At 45.2% G+C, this 22,183-nt stretch overlaps 1 protein-coding gene and 1 long non-coding RNA gene across 2 annotated transcripts in view; one reads left to right on the forward strand and one right to left on the reverse strand.

Moving 5' to 3' along the window:
• The window catches only part of NCOR1 (nuclear receptor corepressor 1), a 142,626-nt gene that overhangs the window by 108,059 nt on the left and 12,384 nt on the right, over positions 1-22,183 (forward strand). The window contains 16 exon segments of the mRNA XM_027131124.1: positions 3,390-3,474; positions 3,567-3,668; positions 4,033-4,133; positions 6,656-6,824; positions 7,807-7,947; positions 9,229-9,312; positions 9,810-10,066; positions 10,342-10,702; positions 12,393-12,620; positions 14,677-14,886; positions 15,316-15,465; positions 15,808-15,915; positions 18,122-18,287; positions 18,583-19,073; positions 21,489-21,617; positions 21,979-22,136. Of these exon segments, the coding sequence (XP_026986925.1) occupies positions 3,390-3,474; positions 3,567-3,668; positions 4,033-4,133; positions 6,656-6,824; positions 7,807-7,947; positions 9,229-9,312; positions 9,810-10,066; positions 10,342-10,702; positions 12,393-12,620; positions 14,677-14,886; positions 15,316-15,465; positions 15,808-15,915; positions 18,122-18,287; positions 18,583-19,073; positions 21,489-21,617; positions 21,979-22,136 (2,940 nt within the window).
• LOC113633118 (uncharacterized) lies at positions 12,672-14,817 on the reverse strand. Its single transcript, XR_003438070.1, has 2 exons — positions 14,691-14,817; positions 12,672-13,990 (listed from the first exon to the last, which is right to left on the reverse strand). It is a non-coding gene; the product is annotated as an uncharacterized LOC113633118 (long non-coding RNA).

Below are 22,183 nucleotides of genomic sequence, written 5' to 3' on the forward strand. Positions count from 1 at the left end.
GCTGATACGAACATTCTTATACTGGGCTCTTTGTAGACATGTGGTTTCATTTCTCTCGTATAGGCCCTGAGAGCAGAATGTCTGGGTAGATGTATGTTTTACTTCATAGTTTTCCGGAGTGGCTCTACAGTGCCACTGCCACCAGCACAGTCTGAGTTCCACTCGCTGTTGTCATTCTTTTTTATATTAGTCATACTAGTAGGTATGTAGTATTCCACTGTGGTTTTATTCTGCATTTCCCTGATAACAAATGATGTTGAGCGCTTTTCATACACTTATTGGCCATTTGTACATCTGATTGTGACGTGACTGTCTTATTATCTGTTTTTATTGGACCTTTTAGTTATTAGGTTGCAGAAGTTCTTTATACATCACAGATGAAAATTCTGTTTTTTATATATATATATATTTTTTTTCTCTCTTGTGTGTTTTGATGCATAGAAGTTTTAAATTTTGATGGAAGTCCATATATATATTTTTCCCTCTTACGACTAGTTCTTTTTCTCTAAAAAATCATTGCCCGTTTCAAGCTTGTGGAGATTTTCTCCCAGGTTTTCTTCTGAAAGCTTTATAGTTTTGGCTTTTATATTTAGGTCCATGTGAAACTGATTTCTGTGCACAGTGAGGCGAGGATGGGCCTCATCCATCCATGTGGATCTGCATTCCCATCACATTGGTTGAAAAGTCTTTTCTCTCTCCCATTTGCATGTTTGGGTCTGTTTCTGGACTCTGTTCTGTCCCATTGACCTACTTGCCCATCCTTTCATCAGCACCAGTCTTGGTTATTGTGCTTTTTATAGTAAGTCTTAAGATCATGTCGTATAAGTCCTGCAGTCGTATAAATAAGATTGTTTTAGCTCTTCTTTGTCTCTTGTATTTCCATATAAGTTACATAATCAGTTTGTCAGTTCCTACAAAAAATTCTGCTGGGATTTTGGTTCGTATTGCATTAAATCTGTAGATTAATTCTTAAGAAAATTGAGTCTTCTAATCCATGCACATGTTCGTCTTTCCATTTATTTAGGTCTTTGATTTCTCTCAGCAGTATTTTGTAATTTTCACTGTAGAGATTTTATACATGTTTTGTTAATTTTGTTAATCGGTTAATTTGATTATTTATAATGTATTTTATGTTTTTATAAGTGATATTTTAAAAATTTTCCTTTTCTGGTTCTTTCTGGTGTATGAAAAAAGTTGATTTTTATATCTTGACCTTATCTCCTGTTACATTTACTTACTGTTTGTGACAGGGTTTTTTGGTTTTATTTTTGGTTTTTTTTGGAAGGGGTAGATTTCTTAGGACTTTCTCTGTATGCGTGTCGTCTACCAATAAAGACAGTTTTACTTCTTCCTTTCCAATCTTTATGCCTTTCCTTTTCCTTGTTTTATTAAACTGGTTAGGGTAGAACTTTTAGAACAATGTTGAATAGAAGTGGTGAAGAGATTATACTTTGCTTGTTGCCCAACTTAGGAGGGAGGCATTCAATATTTCGCTAGTAGGTATGTTAACTACAGACTTTGCATAGGTGCCCTTCATCAGATTGATGATGTTTCTGTATATTCTTAGTTTGCTGAGAGGTTTTCTTTTTCTCCAATTCTTATACTTTTCAACTTCAGAATTTCTGTGTGATTCTGTTTTATGATTTCTTTCTCTTTGTTGATACTCTCTATGTGATGAGACATCATTTTCATACTTTCCTATAATTCTTTTTTTTTTTTTTTTTTTTTTTTTTTTTTTTACCCTCCTGTGTATGGATCATATGTTCCTGTTTCTTTGCATGTCTTGTAATTTTTGGTTGAAACACATAACATAATGTGGAACTCTGGAAATCAGATTCTCCTTTCTCCCTAGGATTTGTTGTCGTTTATTTGAACTAATTCAGTAAAGTCTGTATTCTTGTGTCATGTGTGGCCACTGAAGTCTCTATTTGCTTAGTGAGTGGTCAGCTAGTTATTAGACAGAGAGTTCAGTGCCCAGAAAGACTAAGTTCCCACGTCTTTACTGAGGGCTCTGTGTGTATGTTGGGATGTGCCTGCAGCGTTCAGCCAGGCAGCTGGCACTTCGGCCTTGGTCTTCACTTCCTGCTTTCTCAGCGCCTTGAGGTCAGCCAGCGGTGAGAACTCATGGCCGCCTTATGTCTTCCCTGGCAGGTACACAGCCTTGCACGTGCACTTGGCCTTCTAGGTTCCTAGGAAGATGTTGGAGCTTTTCAAATCCCTTGTGAATATCTCTTTCCTTAGCTTTTCCTCTTAAGGTTTCTGTTTAGCCTGTTTTTTCACCCTAGCTGTTCTCTCCTGCCTCAGCCAGTGGAGAGGTTAATCCATTGACTCTGATAGTTTTTGACAAACCTGAACTTTCTTCCCCACCACAGTCAGGCCAGAAAAGACAGCTTTGCAAGTGGGTCTCTCAGAGAACCATCAGACCAGTCTGATCATGACAGTTACCTGGGAATGATAACCCCATTCTTTCCCTTGTGCTGTCTGCCGGACTGCTGGTTTTCACCGTGGTCGAGGGCTGTGGGTTCTCAAGGCTGAGACAGAGCTGGCGGGGGTTGAGGGGTGAGGGGCGTGGGAGGGGCAGCAGAGCCAAGTCCAGGTGTCACACAGCTCATGGTTCTTACCTGGGTTCTGCCATTTTTCTTGAATAAATGCTCCCAGATTTCTACAAGCCTTTGGATAAAGCGTTGGAAAAGAGTTCTTAAAAGGCTGATTCTGGGCTCCCCTGGTGGCGCAGTGGTTGGGAGTCTGCCTGCCGGTGCAGGGGGCGCGGGTTTGTGCCCCGGTCCGGGAGGATCCTGCGTGCCGCGGAACGGCTGGGCCCGTGAGCCGTGGCCGCTGGGCCTGCGTGTCCGGAGCCTGTGCTCCACGGCGGGAGAGGCCACAGCTGTGAGGGGCCCGCGTACTGCAAAAAAAAAAAAAAAAAAAAAAAAAAGGCTGATTCTTAAAATTTTTGCTAGTTTTCTGGTTGCCTTTATGGAGGAGGGTTTTTGGAAGTCCTTACTCCACCATTTTCATTGGTGCTTCTATCCCATAGCATTTTTACGAGGGATAATGTTAATAATAGTAGCTTACATTTTGTGTGTATGGTTAAGTGCTTTTATTTATGTAATTTGTAAGTAATGCATATTATCTTCATAGAATTTATGGTAATTTTGGAAGACATACCTTGCTCCCTTTAAACACTTCTAAACTTTAACCAGTCTGTGCCAGGGATTTTCTTGCTTTACAAATACCTGTTCTTAATTTTGGTGGGGGGTGAGTGGTAAGTTTTATAAACAGAAACGTGTACCTTAAATATATAGTTGACCTTGTGAAAAGACAGTGTTATTCTAGTCCTTTAACATTATTTTTAGGGAACACCCGGCACTTACTTGCCTTCTCCTAATCAGGCCTCCTATGCTCCCGAGGCAGCGAAGCCCTCGGCGGGCTCCATCTCTCTGGGACTGCCGCGGCAGCAGGAGGCCGCCAAGCCAGGTCAGTGAGGAGGACGTGGCCGTCTCTGCCTTTGTAGCGTCACAGTCAGGGATTCAGCACTTGAGCTCACTTTCTCTTGCTTTGGTCCGTAGCTACTGTGCCCTACATCAAGCAAGAAGAGTTTTCTCCCCGAAGCCAAAACTCGCAACCTGAGGGTTTATTGGTCAGAGCCCAACATGAAGGAGTGGTCAGAGGTAAAAAATGCTGTTTGGCAGAAATACTAAACTCTGGTCCCCAATAAATATAGTAAAGGAAGTCGTTAATGTGTTTTAATGATGATGGGCTCTTAAACTAGAGCCTTTAAATTCTAAATGTAAGTTTTCTTTCTGTATAAAAATGACTTTAAAACTTTGAAATTTCATATTTCTACAGTCTTTTTTAATAATTGCAAAATTATTTTAAAAGTACATTTCAGTAAAACAAAAACTGTTCTTTTTGTGCTGCTGTTCCCTCTCTTCGAAGTAGGGGCTGATTTTGTTTGCTTGGTTTTTTGGTTTTTTTGTGTTTTTTTTTGCAGGTGCAGGGGTGTGATTCGCTAATGATTTTGTTTTTATTCAGGTACCACAGGAGCCATTCAAGAAGGAAGTATAACTCGGGGAACTCCCTCCAGCAAACTTTCTGTGGAGAGCATCCCATCCCTCCGGGGCTCTATCACCCAGGTTAGTTGCGCGCATTCATGAGAAAACCAGAAGTGATGTCTCAAGCGTGTTGGCTGTTCCAGCAGTAGTTTTGTGACTATGTTGTTCGTAGTTCTGGGTTATGGAACGGGGTCTCAGTGATGATAAACCTCAGATCTATAAACTGCCTGCAGAGAGACAGTAATGTGATCATTTCGACCACAAGCCGTATCATCTGTACTGTGGTTCATTTGAAAAGGTCGATTATTTGCAACTTGGCAGAAGAAGCAAGTTCTAATTGATGTAACTCTCACTGCCTTCCTGGCAAAGCTTTTTACCGTGTGTTGAGCTTAAATAGGAATTGAGAGGAAAATCATTATAAATTGTTTGCTTGCTTTGCCCCTCCTGAGAAGGAAGGTCTGTAGTCTCAGGAAATACGGATGGTGTTGACAAAAACACCAGAAGTCAAGTATCTTCTTCTAATTTTAGGCTAAGGTGCCAATTTTGATTAATAAAAGGTCTTTCTTTTCCTCAGTTAGATGTAAATTTTAGTTTGAAATGTAAAACAGTCCTTAGCCTTTTTATTAATGTAGATCTGGAAAAGGAAAATTCTATTTTGGGAATTCATTGTAAACAGAATCCTGTGCTTTCGTGCACGTGCCTGTCACGAGCTTTCTTTCTCCTATGACTTTTGTTTCTGTTCCCTAGGACAGTGGTGGTTAAAGTTTGTTCCGCAGAGCAGCAGCAGCAGTGTCACCTGGGAAGTTGTTAGACATATAAATGTTGAATCCCTGCCCTAGATTTCCTGAAGTCTCACCCATGGGGGCCGGGGTCCCAGCAGTCTGTGTTCTCCAGCTCTCCAGGGATTCTGCCCAGCACCCATTCAAGAGCCAGCCCTAGGACCCTGCTGACCGAGTGTAGTGTGCCCCAGAGGAGCAGCATCTCCTGGGAACTTGTTAGAATAACGCAGACATTTCAGTCCCTGCTCCAGACCTATGGAATCAGAATCTCCTTTTTTTAAAAAATAATTAATTAATTAATTAATTATTTTTGGCTGCGTTGGGTCTTCGTTGCTGCGCATGGGCTTTCTCTGGTCGCGGTGCGTGGGCTGCTCTTCGTTGCGGTGTGTGGGCTTCTCACTGCGGTGGCTTCTCTTGTTGCGGAGCGTGGGCTCTAGGTGTGCAGGCTTCAGTCGTTGTGGCACGCGGGCTTCAGTAGTTGTGCCTTGCGGGCTCTAGAGCGCAGGCTCAGTAGTTGTGGCGCACGGGCTTAGTTGCTCTGTGGCATGTGGGATCTTCCTGGACCAGGGCTCAAACCCGTGTCCCCTGCCTTGGCTGTTGGATTCTTAACCACTGCGCCACCAGGGAAGTCCCAGAATTTCCATTTTAACAAGAGTCCAGTGATTTCTTTCTGAGACATGGTTATAGAGCATGTGGTGTGTAGTGATCTGGAAAGTTACACACTAACTTCTAAGATCTCTCCTTTCACATTTGACCAAAGTTATCCAGTCCCTTGATGTTAGTTTTCAGAATAAGCAAACACTTTAATATAAATAAAAGAAAAATAAATGGCCTATGCATCTTATTTTTCCTTCTTCATTTTCGCTCCAGTATCCAAACTGGATGCGGAATGAACTGGATCAAGTGAGGCTGGGCTTTGCCTGTCGATTTTCAAATCTGTCTGTCCGTGTGACATGAGCACTTCCAAAGAGGGTGCGAGGGTTTCTGGGTGTTCACCACGGAGCTCACCTCTCGGCTGCACGAGCGGACACGTGGACCCCATCACTGTCCTGCAGGGACACATGGGTTCAGAGTGGCCTCAGTGGAGTTTTGGGGACACTGAGTTTTGGAGTGTGTGTGGGCTGGGGCTGGGCCCCCGACTCTCCCATGCAACGTAGGCAGCTCACTTTGCAAAGTGTTCTACACTTTAGGTTCCATGAGTGCTTCCCTTGAAGGAAGGGTAACAAGAACCGTGGCCATAGGTGGCCCAGAAGAGGACTAGTGATGGTGAAAATGTGGATGACGTAACCTAAGCTGAGTCACATCACAGCACAGGGGCATCTGAGTTTTCTGTCCCCTCTTGTTGATTACCAGAGGTCTAACCCAGCAGACAGTTTAGTAACTGAAAACTCTTTTTCCCTCTTATCACAATATGAGAGAAGGTTGTGGTACTTTAATTTAAAATTTAATTTGTTGACTTATTTTTCTTAGAAATTTTGAAAAAGCTTTATTACATTTGCATGATTTTAGGCCTTCAGGCACATTTTGTTGCTGAGAGTTAAGTACCTTCGTAGAGGTTTGACTTTGAGGCGGGGAAGAAAGCTCATCAGCTCAGATACCTGTTAGCGTTTTAAGAAGTTTTGTATGGCAGGGTTCAGGGACCAAGGTACAGTGTTTCTTTACGTTTATAAAACGTGTGTCTGATTTCCCATCATGTGCTGGCCTGTCTCATTTGAGGACATGGCTTGCTCTGACTCTCGGTATGGCAGGTTACATTTTCTGAGCGTCTGTGTGTCCTGTAAAGTCAAGTGATGTTTGTGGTGCCTGTGTTTGAATTGATGACAGGGGACCCCGGCTCTGTCCCAGGCTGGCATACCAACTGAGGCTTTGGTGAAGGGACCCATTTCTAGACTGTCCATTGAAGAGAGCAGTCCTGAGAAAGGCCGAGAGGAAGCTGCATCCAAAGGCCATGTTATTTATGAAGGCAAAAGTGGACACATCTTATCTTACGATAGTAAGTATTGCATCTCCACACTGAAGCCAGTGTTGTAATGTGTGACTAAGGATATGGTTCTGGTTCCCTACACGCTTGCTTTGGAAAAGTTAGTTTTCCTTCCCTGAGCCCAAGTTTCCTCTCTGTAATGTAAAAAAAGGTTAATACTTCTCGTGAAACTTTTGTGAAAAATTAACTGAAACAGTCAATGAAAAGTGATTAACAGTGCAGAGCCCATACTACGTGTCCCCTGAGTGGTAGCTAACATCGCCAGCTGTGGTCATTTGATTTAGCCTAGGAAAAGAATCTTTGTTTAACTTTAATAGAATCACTTTTATTTTAAAGGGGTACCTATTTTATGTGTTAAGAATTAAGGAGTAGATAATAGTCTGATAATCCTAGAAAGAGTATTGAATTTAAATGCTGCTTAAATATAACTATTTTAATGTCTGTATGTATGTAAGCATTTATCTTTAGGTGTATCCTTAAGTTTCAGTTTTAAATTGCATGCTGTTCTGAGTAGTGAGATGAAATCTCACGCTATGCCACCCAGGGTGTGAATCTCCCCTTTGCCCACTGTGTCCACACTGGCTCAGTCAACAGTGACTTTCGTGAACCGCAGTGCTGTGTTCAGTGACCCTTATCTGAGCTTTCAGATGTCAGGATCCCCTTCCAGCATTCTCATAGCCCACTGTCCATAGTACCGGTTACTGTGTGTAACCACCTAGTAATTTATCTGTATCTGCCACTACTGCTGAGTTTCATGAGGGAAGGGACTTAATTTGTTAACCTAATCTGCAAGCCTGGTTTATGCCTGACACTCAATAAATGTATTTGAGTGAATGAAAACATTTTTATAAATGGCATCTGCACAGATGTATATAGTAGATTGACCAGTTTTTATATATATATTTTTTGTGAGATTATGAAATTAAGATAACTTATTTACCATACAATAGGCCTTGGGCTCTGTCTGAGCAATACTTGTGTCTATGTCCTGCAGATATTAAGAATGCCCGAGAAGGGACGAGGAGTCCGAGAACAGCTCATGAAATCAGTCTCAAAAGAAGCTATGAATCAGTGGAAGGAGCTCTAAAGCAAGGGCTGTCCGTGAGGGAGTCTCCTGTACCAGCACCGCTGGAGGGTGAGCTGTTGTTTCCAGAACGCTGTTCAGATACATTGAATTTCGTATAGTAAATTTCCATTGTTGAGTTAGGTTGTATTCAGTCTCTGTCATTTCAACCTGAAATTTATATCAATATATAAATGAAACTCCTATAAATATATTAATATATTACTAATGCATGTAATATGAAATATACAGGTAATATTAACATGAAATTTATATAAATGTTTAAACTTATGTTCATATCTACATATAAATCAAGTGGTACGTGGCAGTGGAGGGAAGTAAAAATTAAACATAATTGGTCATACCGTAGGTAACTGTTAGAATGCTCATATAATTTGTAGATTATTTCTTTTTGAGTTAAGTGAGTTTAAAAATGTGAAATTCATCATGAGAACTTTGTTTTTATTGTGAGGCAGATAGATAGAGTGGTATAATGGACAGAGCAAAGACATGTATTTGAATCCTAACTTCACTCTTTCCTGGTGAATTTCTCTGTGTCCATTTCTTGCTCTGTAAATTAAGGGATTGTACCTACCATTGTGTGAGGATTAGAGACAGGTGTGCAGTCTTGTGCTGAGCATGTGACGTGCATTCATCAAATGATAGCTATGGTTTTGTTTTGTTAATGGCTCACTTTCCTTAAATCTTAACCTACCTCAATTATTTTATTTTAATCTAGATAAAATACTAAAAACAGTATAAGGACTCCTCAATCTTGAAGGCCTGTGAAATTTTCTAAGAGCTGGATTTTCTCTGTAGTTAAAAAAAAAAAATCTCACTTTTCTTTCCTTGATTCAGATTTGTGGGCAGTATAACATGAAACTTCTTAGGAGGTTATTTACATCTCTTTCATTTTGATTTGCATGTTTCATTTAATATATTTTACCTTTTTTTGAGGTATCCATCTTTCATGTTTTCCCCTTCTCACAGGTATATTTCAGAGCTAAACGATGATTTCCAATCCCCCTATATTTTCTCTCACCTCTGTCAGAAAGCACTGGGTGTTTAGATTTAGCTTTGAAAGTGTTGTTCTTTACTTTTTGACTTACAATAGATGTCTTCTGTGGCCATTTTCTATTTAGGAAAATGTTTAAAAAGAAACGGGTGATGTCATGTTGGGTACTTCCAACTTTTGTTATTTTTTCCATGATATTCTTCTGAATAGTTTGCAAATCTAAAATGGTACCCCTTTCTGCATGGAGCTTTTGTCAACAGTACACCCTCTAAGAACAGTGTGCATGAACTGACACCCGTGTTGTGTCTAACTCCGGAATTGCCTCCTTGTTTTGAAAGGGCTGATCTGCCGAGCATTACCCAGGGGGAGCCCTCACTCTGACCTCAAAGAAAGGACTGTGCTGTCTGGTTCCATAATGCAGGGTAAACATTTTGCTCATTTGCTTTTATTCATTACTGCCTCACTGGCAAAGTAGTTTGAAATTAATGTGCAGTGTGTGATATCTGAAAAAGATATCTGTTTTTCAAGATATCTTCCCTTTTGAAATATTAGGTATTTAAATCCTGATTATAACTCTTCTTCTCTGAGTTACATAGTGTATTGGAAGATGATAGTTGCCTAATCTTTGAATATAGAGACACCTTCATTATGTAAGAACAGTTCTGTGATTGTGATGAGCGATGTATTAAATCTTGAACAACACCGCCCCCCCCCTCCCCCGCAAAAGAATGGCCGATGAGTATTGATTTACGGATCTTTTGTAAACCAAAAATTGATTAGAAACTGCAAGATGGCAAGGCATTCATTTTTTTATATTGCGGTAAATTGTGTGCAACAAAATTTACCATTTTAACAGTTTTAAGTGTATAATTCAGTGGCATTAATTTAATAAGCATGTTTCTTGAATCCTTTTTTGAAGGCACACCAAGAGCGACAACTGAAAGTTTTGAAGATGGCCTTAAGTACCCCAAACAGATTAAAAGGGAGAGTCCGCCCATACGAGCGTTTGAAGGTGCCATTACCAAAGGAAAACCTTACGATGGCATCACCACCATCAAAGAGATGGGGCGCTCCATCCATGAGATCCCACGGCAAGATGTTTTAACTCAGGAAAGCCAGAAAACCCCAGAAGTGGTGCAGAGCACGAGGCCCATGGTCGAGGGCTCCATCTCCCAGGTAGCCATTCCGCTTCAGACTGCAGTGCGACTTAAGGATTATCAGTAGTTCTTATAAGCATTATAAGTGTCAGGTCTCTTGGAAGGAAACATGAAGGTTTGTGTCTGCTTTACCCTTAGTTGTTCTGGTGTGGGAGAGTGTGCAGCTTCAGCTCAGTGGACCTGTGATGGAGACCCACACAGACAGCAGCCGTCGTTGCCGCGAGCCCGACGTGGCCTGCGGTGGAGAAGCGGCTGAGCTGTGGCTGCCTGTGACGCCTGTCTCTTTCCCTGTAGGGCACACCCGTCAAGTCTGACAGCAGTTCAGGCCAATCCGCCATCAAGCACAACGTCAAGTCCTTGGTCGCGGGGCCTAGCAGACTGCCCCGTGGGCTGCCTCCACTGGAAATTAGGCCAGAGAGCATAAAAGCGGTCGAACGGGGAAAATACGAGGACGTGAAAGCAGGCGAGCCTGTGCGTTCCCGGCACACGTCGGTGGTAAGCTCTGGCCCCTCGGTTCTCAGGTCAACGCTTCACGAAGCCCCCAAAGCACAGCTGAGCCCGGGGATTTACGAGGACGCCAGCGCACGGCGGACGCCGGGGAGTTACGCCAGCACTGCGCCCAGAGGCTCGCCCATGATGAGCAGAGCTCCCGATGGTGTGTTCCTCCCGTGTCCTTGTCTGACGTCTGTGTTGTGCTGCCCACCTCCGCCAGCAGCACGCAGCCCAGTGTTGGCTCCAGGTGGTCGGAAGCGCCGTCGGTGGTGCTTGATGCTAGGGCTCTGGAAGGCTGGCTGCCACATTAAAATAGGCGTAATTGTAGGTGAAATGCCTAATGTTTTAACTCAATGCAGAGTATGGTGGAGTCCAGAAGTGCTTGAGCAAGTAATGCTTAGAGTCGATTTTCAGCTAACCCGTGAGGTTTTCTGGAAGTCAGTCTGGACTCCTGGCTCCTGGGCGCCGTCTGCTGTGGGGCTGAACATTTAAGCTGTGGAGCCAGGCTGCTCAGGGTTGAATCAGGGTTCTCCTTGCTGTCCTAACTTGGACCCGTTCCTCAGGTTTTCTGTGCCATAGTTTCCTCATCTGTGAATTGGTGGTGTAATACTAAGGCTTATTACTTCATTGGATTGTTCTGAAGATAAAATGAGGTGATAGGTTTAAAGAACTTGGAAAGAATAGCGCCTCGTGTGTAGGAAGGACTCAGTTACTGTGCGCTATGGGTACAGCTGGCACTGCTGTTAGCGCCACGACCCCACACCTCCTTGGGGTTTATGCTGCTGGCAGGTAGATCAGCAAACTGAGAGGCATGGTTTTTACCAGGTGGTCCCTGAAGCAATCCAAGGCCCTTAAACATGCTTCCACTTAGCATTTTTGGCTGTACTGCGGTAATCATTTATCGCTGGGCTTCTGTGCAGGGTCCTGGGCTGCACTCTGCGAGGCTGTGGGCGTGAAGGATGTGGGCGGTGGGAGGGGCGGCACGGAGGGAGGAGGAGAGGAAAGCGCCTGTTTGGGGGCGCAGAGTGAACCCAAACCTTGTTGGCTCTAGTTACGAAAGAGGAGAAGTGCCCTGCGGAGGGAAAGGCTCTACAAGTTAGAGCAAGTTGGGGTGTGAGGGGATGTACTAAACCAGCCTGATTCCTTGGTTTTGACAGGCAGGTTTGTGTGATCATAGCAAAGTTGACATTATCAAAATCTGAAGGATTAGGTGGTGCTGACGGTTGCACAACACTGTGTGTGTATTACTGTCACTGAAGTGTACCCTTTGTAATGGCTAAAATTGTAAATTTTATGTTCCGTGTGTTTTACCACAATCATTAAGATGATAGAGGGTGGTGGCTGGTAGCACTGATGGGACGATCAAGCCTCTCTGGATACCGTCATGTAGAAAAGAAGCAGCTGGGGCAGGGAGGAGACTGGTGCTGGTAAGAAAGTCTCTGGACGTACAGAGTGAGGAAACACAGTGTAGCCTAGCAGGGGCTGGCAACGCAGGCGTGGAGAGTAAGCTGAGGTTTGATGCATGCAGGATCAAGAGAAATTAGAATACCAGGTTGCGGAGACAACGAAACAGTGTATAGTGGGGTTTAAAGAGGAGTGTCGCACGTCGTTTTCAGCCTTAACATTAGGTGGTAAACCCGGGCTGTGATCCAGAAGGGGGCAGTCTCCAAATCACAGAGGTGCCTGCCAGTTCTTCACATTTGCGTATTCTGCAAGATTACTGTTACATGTTTAGTGGGAAGAGAAGATCAAAATACTATACGAATATGGTCTGTATTTGAGTGGTTGAGAAATAAACATTAACAACTTTGCTTAAGAATTTGTGGTGTTGGCCCCTTTATTTTTTCTTGCAGTTACGATTTCTTCTAGCAAGTCTACCAGTCATGAAAGGAAATCGACACTGACCCCTACCCAGAGGGAAAGCATCACAGCGAAGTCTCCAGTTCCTGGGGTAGACCCTGCAGTGAGCCACAGCCCTTTTGAGCCGCACCACAGGGGCGGTGCCCCAGGGGAGGTTTACCGGAGCCATCTGCCCACACATCTGGACCCAGCCATGCCGTTTCACCGGGCTCTGGATCCTGGTAAGCACCGTGTGTAGTAATAACTGAAAGCAAAGAAATAACATACCTGTGTGGCTTTCTAGACTTTCTGTTTATTAAGGTACAGTCCACAGACAGTTGCATGGGTCATTAGTGTATATAGTTCAGTGAATTTTCACAAACTATGCACCCCATGTAACCAGGTCTCAGATCAAGACACAAAATATTACCAGCACCCCTGAAAGAGCTAAAAATACTAGGTATGTGGAAAGCTCTCTTGTCTGATGGCATTTGGTTAAGCTGATTGGAAAAGTGGGTTAATGTGAAGAACTGTTTTTAAATGACACATGCATACGTTATATGTTTCAATTTACAGCAGAGACATGCATTCACCAGTGTTCTGATCTCAGGTCAGGGGCCACTGATTAAACCTCACTACTGTCTTTCTTGTATAAATGATACATCTCCAGGTTTGGTTTTTTAAGTGAAGTTAGAATTTAAAGACACTTAAAAGCAATCTAAATACAGAATCCTTCTAGATTTTTTCCCAGTCTTTTAAAATTATCTAGTCTATACCTAATTCAGCTTCTATATTGAGTCTTTCCAAAGCAGTCAACTTAGTTTCTGGAGAAACCACTTTTTTTGTTCTTCTCTCATAGATTTACAGAGTTTTTCATTAAGTTACACAATTACAGTAACAAGTACAGCTGGAAGGAACTTTTGAACAGACACCACTGACTTTGAGTAAACATGGCTTTGGTCAGTGTAGAAGCATGTAGGTTTTCTAGAGAGCAGCCTGCACTGGGCACGGTGATGCTAGGGGCACCGGGCAGTGGACTCTGCACAGTGAAAGGAGTCCCATCAGCAGGTTGGTGCAGAGTTTTTGCTGGGCTGTGATGATGTCAGTACCATCACGTTGTCGCTTGAGAACGTTCAGTTTCAGAGGAGCCCACACCGGGTTCTTCAGGGCCTGTCTCCAGAACCAAGGCAGAAGTTCCCACTCACACAGTCAGCTGACAGATTCAGCTGGGAGTTCTAGAGGAAGGGGACGCAGACACTCCCGAAAGCTTGTCGTTTGTTCTTCTAGGGAGAACATATATATATATATATATGATAGTTCCTTCAAGCTCTCAGACAGAAGCACATGTTTTTACTTTTATGTAGTGTTTATCATAGTCCTTTATTTCACTTGCTTGCCATTGTTGAGCTTGAGCTGGATGATCAGTGTTTTGAGGATAGAGGCATTATCTTCTTTTATTTCTTCCAGTTTTATTGGGATAGAATTGACATACAGCACTAAGTTCCTTGTGTGTGTTCTGCTCATTTACCACACCTCCAGCTTCCTAGCATCTGTGTCACGCTCTAACCTAGGGTTAGAACAGCTACAGCCTCTGGCCAGATCCTGCTGCTGCCTGTTTGTGCAAATAAAGTTTTATTAGAACACAGCCACACCTGTCTGTTTATATTTAGTCTGGCTGCTCTCACACTGTAATGGCAGAGTTGAGTTGGTACGACGGAGCCTGTTGGTCCACAGAGCCTCAAATGCTGACCACCTGGCCCTTTGCTGGCTAATCTCTGCTTTAAACAGACACGCTAATTAAATGCTTGTAGACTAATCATTCTTACCCCCAGAAAAGTAAAGTTACTATCTGTTACAAAGTGTTTTCACACATATTTCCATTTAGTTGTATTAGATGATCGGTACTATAAAAAATTATTTTCAGACACAGCTTTTGGAGACTTCAGGTGAAAAATCTAATAAAGGTCCACGTCAAAGATTGAAAATGAAACTACTGGAGAATTTTTTTTAGCTACTGTTCTAGTGGTAAAAAGGTTAATACTCTTGTTTTGTCTAGTCTGTCTTCCCCCTTTCCATTACGTCTGCCATTAGAATATTTATATTCACTTTGCTGGTATGTCAAGGTCTAAAAGGAATCTACCAAAATCCTGTATTCCCCCGGCCCCCGGCCCCATGACAGCTAGAAGGTGATTGTGCACATAGCTCAACAGACGGTTTTCCCTATTTTTTCTGTGGGTGACGTTTGGCAAGTGGGTTCTACCCAGACTAAACTGCGCCCGTCTCTTTTCTCTCCCTCAGCAGCTGCTGCTTACCTGTTCCAGAGACAGCTGTCACCAACTCCAGGTTACCCCAGTCAGTATCAGCTCTATGCGATGGAGAACACGCGGCAGACGATCCTCAACGACTACATCACCTCACAGCAGATGCAAGTGGGCCTGCGCCCGGACGTGGCCAGAGGGCTGTCCCCCCGGGAGCAGCAGCTGGGTCTTCCGTACCCAGCAACCAGGGGTGTGTGCCTTTGCAGACTCGAGCATGTGTGCCCAGGGTTTCCTAGGCACTCTGATAAATGCTCGGTGGGTGGATGATGGAAAGAAAGAAACGGCCATTCCTTCTCTCCGTAGCCATTAGCCCAGGAAGGCAAACAAAGTGATCCATCGAGGTGGGCTGTTTTGGCAACACTGATATATTGAAACCAGACCAGTGTGCTCGGGGTTTGAAGCCATGGTCTCACCAGTCTCCCTCCCTCTTTCCTCTCTCCACGTCTTTGGGTGCTGGTGTGGGGTGCAGTACTTCATATCCTTCTCTAGATGGAGATGGTCTTACTGTTTGCAAATTGTCATTGGGTTTTAGAGATAAACAAAACTAAAAAGCCAGGTATAGTTCTGTATCTTTAGAATAACAAATAAAACATAATTTTGTTGTATTTCTTTTGACTAGGAATCATTGACCTGACCAATATGCCCCCAGCAATTTTAGTGCCTCATCCAGGGGGAACGAGCACTCCCCCCATGGACAGAATCACTTACATTCCTGGAACACAGGTCACCTTCCCTCCGCGGCCGTACAACTCTGCGTCCATGTCTCCAGGTGGGTCTGCGCTCACCCATTGCTGGTGTGAGCAACGTGCTCATGTCCTGGCAGCAGAGCCCTTGGAGGTGTTTGGGGTCCTTTGCCTGCATTTGGCCTGCAGTTTTCCATTTAATATTAGTTATCGTTCCTCTGCGCCGTCTGTCCCTAGATACTCGGGAGGGATCTTGGGAGCTTGTGTTATGCTCCGAAGTCACTCGAGACTCTTAATAGAACACACTTCCTACAGCTCAGCTTTGGAGCTTCCTGAAAATCTTTCAGTCACTCGAGAGTGTAAAACTTGTTTGACGCACCTGTACGTTGACGTTTTGTCCTCAAGTTGCAGGTTTGTGTGTTTTCCAGGACACTCAACACACCTCGCGGCTGCGGCAAACGCTGAAAGAGAGCGGGAGCGGGAGAAGGAGCGGGAGCGCCTCGCCGCAGCCCCCTCGGACCTCTGCCTGCGGCCAGGTGGGTGGGAGGCCTCGTGCTCCTGCGGCAGCGGGTGCCGGGGCGACCTCGCAACCAAGAGTTACCAGGCAGAAGGCGGTGGTGGCGCTTAAGTGGAGGTGCTGTGCGGGCTGGAGTGGCGCAGAGGGAGTGGAGTTTCCACGATGACGGTGTCGTGGGCATTTGGCCCCAGCAGTTGGGTCTGCAGAGACTGGGCACAGGGCTCACTGAAGCCGAAAGTCGCCCGGGCGAAGGCTCACAGGAGACCAGTGAAGACGGGTGTCTTGTGGAGCTGGCGGTGAAGGAAGAGTGGACAGCATGGTTAGCAGGCTGTGTGACGGTGTGAATTACGGTCCAGCGCAGGAGGCAGGTGGCGTGATCAGGGGGGCATTTGCATGGGAGCAGCTTGAGATGGGTTAGAACCCAGGAGGCGGGTGTGGGCTGGTGCCAGGAGGACAGTGAGACCATGTGTGTCGTCCCTGTGTCTCCTGAGATAGGTTGACACTGGGAATGGCCAGAAAGGAGGTGCTTGGATGAATATTGTTAAGGTGAATCAAAAGGACTTCACAATAACTGGATAATGGGGGTTGAGGAAGAGGTGAGAAACAAGATTGGTCTGCACTTCAGATAGAGCTGGATTAGTTGAAAGTGAAGTGATAGTGATTGTTTTGGCCGTAGCTAATCTGACGTGTCTTTGGAAGATGTGTTCTTACCCATGGCGTAGTTGTCATTTTATACTCTGTGAAATCAAACCATTGATCATGTCCATGTGGTCAGATACTCAGAGCAGTACTTAGGAGAACAGACAGAGCACGGAGATGGTGATTGAGAGTGGAGAGTCTGGCTTGAACAAGATATCAGGGGGGCAGGTATGCACGGAGGAGCAGGTCTGTCCCGAGATGTTTCTGGGAGGGCTGCTAGAGGTGGGGGCAGAGGGGGCCAGAGACCCGCCTGAGAGGTTGGTGCAGAACCAGAGGGTGTCACATTCCCGTGGCCACAGCCAACAGACCCCTTGGATTGAGGAGGGGGCCGAGGCCAGCGGTCACCTCCGACTTCCTCATACCATTCCTGGGGCTTTACCTCCAACAAGTCAATGGTTGCAAAGCCTAAGTTCGTTTAGATGTAACCTGTTGTCTGTATATAATTCAAAGAATCACTAAGTGTGTGACCATAGGAGATGCTTTAATGAATCATGAGGTAGCACCATAATATTGATTATATGTTGATTGCATAGAAACCACGGGAATTGATTTAATTAAAGAAAGCCAAGTAGAACTCATACATAATTTTTTTAGGAACTGTATCTTAAAAATGCTTGTGATCCCACTGATGAATAACATGCATATTTAAGTCAATAAAGTACAATTTTTCTCCATCAGACATTTGAAAGGTCGATAAATATCCTGTGTTGAGGTGTGTGAAGAAACACTGATTCTTACACATTGTCAATGGCAGTGTAAATAGGGATAGCTTCTTCAGAGATGTAAAAACGGAAATAGTAACCCCACTTCTAGGAATGTGCCCTGCAGGGCACTCAGTACTGATGTGAGGTCAGAAGGGAGAAAATTGCTCAGAAGGCTGTGCTAGGCACCTGCTCTGAAGTGAAGACAGGGGTGTTTGCTAGAGCTGCTGGCTCAAGTGGGAAAGTCAGGGTGAGGCCGAGAACCCCAGGAGGTGGGGGAGAGGGTGAAGAGGGTGGACCTGAGACCCTGTGAGTGAAGGAGCTTTGCTGTGGAAGAGCCTCGGCCAAGCGGAGGGAGCTGCAGAGCTGCGGGTGGGTGGGCAGTCTCAGGCCCTGCTGCAGCAGATGTGCATTATTTGCATTATGATACTTAGATAGTTGTTGCAAACTTGATTTTGGAAATGAGAAACACGCCAGAGTTTGAGGAAAAATCTGAGAAACGAACTTATCTGAGTTGTATTAGTGCTTCATTATTGGTGTTATTTTTATTTCTCTTTGGATTCAAGATAGAAACTTGTCACCAAAATGGAAATGACAGTAAATGGTAGCTGACGATTTTGTTTCAAGTTACCAGTGTGGTTTTATTGCATCTTTATTGGAAAACTCTTACAGAATTTATTTCTAGAAAGGCCAGAAAGCAGAGTAGCAAGTTTCTTCCCTTGTTTTCCTTTCTCCTATTTAGGAATATTAGGAAGGCAACGATTCCCCAGTGATGCCGTCCAGCCTCTTCCTTACGGCTTGTTTCTTTGTCCCTCTGCCCTGCAGGCTCAGAACAGCCCGGCCGGCCCAGCAGCCACGGCTACGTTCGCTCCCCGTCTCCTTCAGTCAGAGCTCAGGAGACCCTGTTGCAGCAGAGACCCAGCGTTTTCCAGGGAACCAACGGAACCAGCGTGATCACACCTTTGGACCCGAGCGCACAGCTACGGATCATGTAGGTCTCTGTGTACACTTGGATCAGAAATCCCCGTCTTCTGCACACACGCTTTTAAATCTGTGACTGCAGTAGTCTAAGGAGGGTGATGTTTCCTCCTGCTGCGCACTCTGTTTGTTGCAGTCCGTCCGTCCCCCCCGCCTGCCCTGCCCCACCACACACACACAGACACACACACACCTCCCTCCCTTCCTTCCTCCCCGCCCCCCCCACACCCTTCCCTCCCTTCCTCCCCCACCCCCTGCCCCCGGGAGAGTCTCCCCTTCACAGACTTCTGGTTTGGTTTTATTTTCAGGCCGCTGCCTGCTGGGGGCCCTTCCATCAGCCAGGGCCTGCCGGCCTCCCGTTACAATACTGCTGCGGACGCCCTGGCTGCTCTTGTGGACGCCGCAGCGTCTGCTCCCCAGATGGACGTGTCCAAAACAAAAGAGAGTAAGCATGAAGCTGCCAGGTTAGAAGAAAATTTGAGGAGCAGGTCAGCAGCAGTTAGTGAGCAGCAGCTAGAGCAGAAAAGCCTGGAGGCGGAGAAGAGACCCGGTCAGTGTCTGTACGCTTCTTCAGCCCTGCCGAGTGGCAAGCCCCAGCCCCAGTCTGCAGTAGTTTACTCTGAGGCTGGGAAAGAGAGAGGGCCTCCTCCAAAATCCAGATATGAGGAAGAGCTAAGGACCCGAGGGAAGACTACCATTACCGCAGCTAACTTCATAGACGTGATCATCACCCGGCAGATTGCCTCGGACAAGGACGCGAGGGAACGTGGCTCCCAGAGTTCAGACTCTTCCGGTAGCTGTATGTATCTCAACCCGGCCTCGCACTGTGGTACCGAGTACGGAATTACTTGATTCTCTAGGGAAAGCAGAACCATACGGTGTAAAGAAATTCTAATCTTGGCAGTAAATGTAATGGAAAGGTTTTGTGGGTTAGGGGTGCAAAGTGTCTCTTCTGCTGTTATGACTCTTTAAATATCAGAGTGTCTTAAGTGTACCGGTCAAGGTGTTTTCCATGAGAAGCCATGCCCTTTGTGGAGATAAGGTTGGAAGGGAGATAGAGGTGGAGCTCACTAACATCTTCAGGCTCTGGAAGGTGATGGATGTGTCATCAAGCGCAGCGCTACCGAGGCCTCATTCCTCAAGAAACGTTTCCTAGGATGTGATTCAGTATTTAGGCCAATACCCCAAAGCCTCTAGTGTTCTTTTTCTAAGATACAGATTTTTTAAAAAACGGGACCACTTTGTTGGTAATTATTATTATTGGTAATTGGCGTTTCTTGCAAGTTGGATTTTGACCAAGTCTGGTTAGTCACTTTGATATCTACCCTGTTAAGTGTAAGAATTCACAAATCTACAGTAAAATGCTAGAAAAGTTACTTTAAATTTATTTTTAACTACAGCCTAAATTCTATATAGAATTCCTGAAGGAACAGGCCAGTATTTAAACGAGTATCCATTAATACTGAAACCTCTCATTTCCAGTAATGAACTGAGTAGAGTCGGAGACAATGACCTGTGGGCCCTGTGCACCAGCATGCAACGCGTTGTTCTGTTTAGTTTAGTTAGTTCCACGCCTAGTCGTAACCTATTTGGGTAAATAACCCCATTGCTGAGGTTTTTGGAGACAAGTCGGGGGGGGGGGCAGCTTGGTAGCCTGTTGTGTAAATGAAAGACATCCTTTAGCCTGGACTGTGAAAATCAGCCCAGTAGGTATTATCCATGCAGAAAATTTGGAAGATCCCTAGTTGTATGACTAGGCCTTTTGGAGGGAAGTCACCAGCACACATCTGGTGACCCAACCTGGGGCCTGTCGAATGCTCGCTAATCACCCGACAACACTTCTTTTCAGTTTGCGTCACAGAACGTCTGAGAGCAGAGAGTCTGGCTGCTTTTCTGAGTGTTTATCTTTTCATCACTGAGTCAGTTCCTTGCGTGAAGCCCACAGGCTCTTCACAGTTACCAGCGTGCCCTCCGGTTTTTCCTCTCCAGAGCCTCCCTACCCCCTCTTCAGGCGTCAAGAACAGTGTGCTCCCAGAGTAGCGCCAGGCCTCCCGTGGCTGTGCATTGGATGTGGGGAGCAGATCAGGAGGGTGCTGGCACATGAACAGCGATGAATACCCACTGCAAAGTAGTATCAGTTACTTTGAATATAGTGACTTATTTTAGTTCTCCAAAGATAATTTCCACCCCAGTTAACAGGTTTCTGTCCTGAGCATACTAGACCCAGGTTACTGCAGCTTCCGTGGCCTGGTGGGGGGCAGGAGAGGGCTGTTGAGATGAGGTTGGAGGAGTGGGTGGTGGTCTAGTATCAGAGTTCATTCCCACCTTCTGCCTGTGTTCAGGACCCATCACCGCCTGACCACGCTTGCTGCTCTGGCCAGGGTCATACACCCTTTGGGCCTCTGACCGTTTCCTCAGGTGCTTCAGTGCACCCAAAGGTGCACACAGCGCTCGCGAGTCAGAAGGTTCCTGAGCAGGAGGTCACAGCCCCCCGACGCCCCCGTTCTCGGCTCTCAGGCCATGGAAGGACTGAGAAAAGTACCTGGACCCCTACTGCATAGACCCCCGGTTTCCTTGGGAACCGCATTATAGAAGGGCCCTTCCCTGGCATGTGCATCCTCCCTTTCTGCTAACCCAACGGAGTGACTTTGCTTTCCTGCAGACATTCCCTACCATTTGTTTATCTTCACAGTGTAACGTGGTGCTAAAAAGTGGGAGAAATTTTTGTCAGCAGTACTCAGTGACTTGAGAAAATCATTATGTGATGTTACTTAATCTACAGCTTTAAAGTCGTCCTGGTAAAGAAGAGCTGACTGTCCCACAGAATGGAAACGACTGGAAACAGTGGACTGTTGACATCTACTCTCTCGTTGGTTTAATCCCTTCTGATGAGTTTCCTGGTGATTTTCTTTTCCAGCCCCCAGGAGAACGTCAAGCTCTGTTTCTGTTCTGCCTCACCTAAAAGTCTTAGAGCCCACAGACTTTCAGGAAACTCCGTACCCTGCCAGGATTAGGAGTCCGAGGAAGCGCCTACTGACCTTTGACACCATGCATTGACCTCGTTGTGTTTTTTTTTTGTTTTCCATTGACCTGAGGTGCCATTGAACATTTCTCAGAGTAAAAACCGAAAATTTGCAAATAGGTTTGAAGACCTTGGACTTCCGAGTCTTTTTATAGGATTAGTTTTAAAATAGATTCTTTTCTTTTCTTCAAGTATCTTCTCACCGGTATGAAACACCTGGCGATGCCATTGAGGTGATAAGCCCTGCCAGCTCCCCCGCGCCGCCCCCCGAGAGGCTGCAGGCCTACCAGCCGGAGGTCGTGAAGGCGAGCCAGGCAGAAAGTGGGTCTTTGCGTGTTTTCACACTTCCTTCTCCTTGCCTGTCCAGAGCACGTTAAGAAATAGCCCGTTTTGTTTGAGAGTAGTCTTGTATGAGTCTAGAAACATGTAAAACTTTTAAAACTGCTCTAATGGAAAACGGTTTTTAAGCCATTATTGATGACTTTTTTGTGTATATTTTAATGATAATAGTTGATATTAGTTTTGTTTGCTAGTCTTCTGATTTCTCTCAGTGAATAAATATTTTTTCTTCAAAATTAAGATATGAATTCCCTTCCATGTGTTTCTCTGCGTTATGTTTAATCTTTGCTCATGAGTGAAAGGCGGGCATCCCCGGAGTAAGACATCTGTCTGTCCCCGTTAGACGAAGCCTGCAGGCAGTACGAAGGACCGCTGCACCACTATCGGCCGCAGCCGGAGTCGCCCTCTCCACAGCCGCCGCCGCCCCCATCTTCACAGGCCGAGGGGGTGGGGCAGGTGCCCAGGACACACCGACTCATCACACTTGCTGATCACATCTGTGTAAGTTTCTCACTCTTCTTACTAGTTTTTTTTTTTTTTAAAGAAAG

The sequence above is a fragment of the Aethalodelphis obliquidens genome, unplaced genomic scaffold, assembly GCF_003676395.1.
Source record: "Aethalodelphis obliquidens isolate GAN/ISIS:26980383/991018 unplaced genomic scaffold, ASM367639v1 scaffold38, whole genome shotgun sequence".
NCBI classification, from domain to species: domain Eukaryota; kingdom Metazoa; phylum Chordata; class Mammalia; order Artiodactyla; family Delphinidae; genus Aethalodelphis; species Aethalodelphis obliquidens.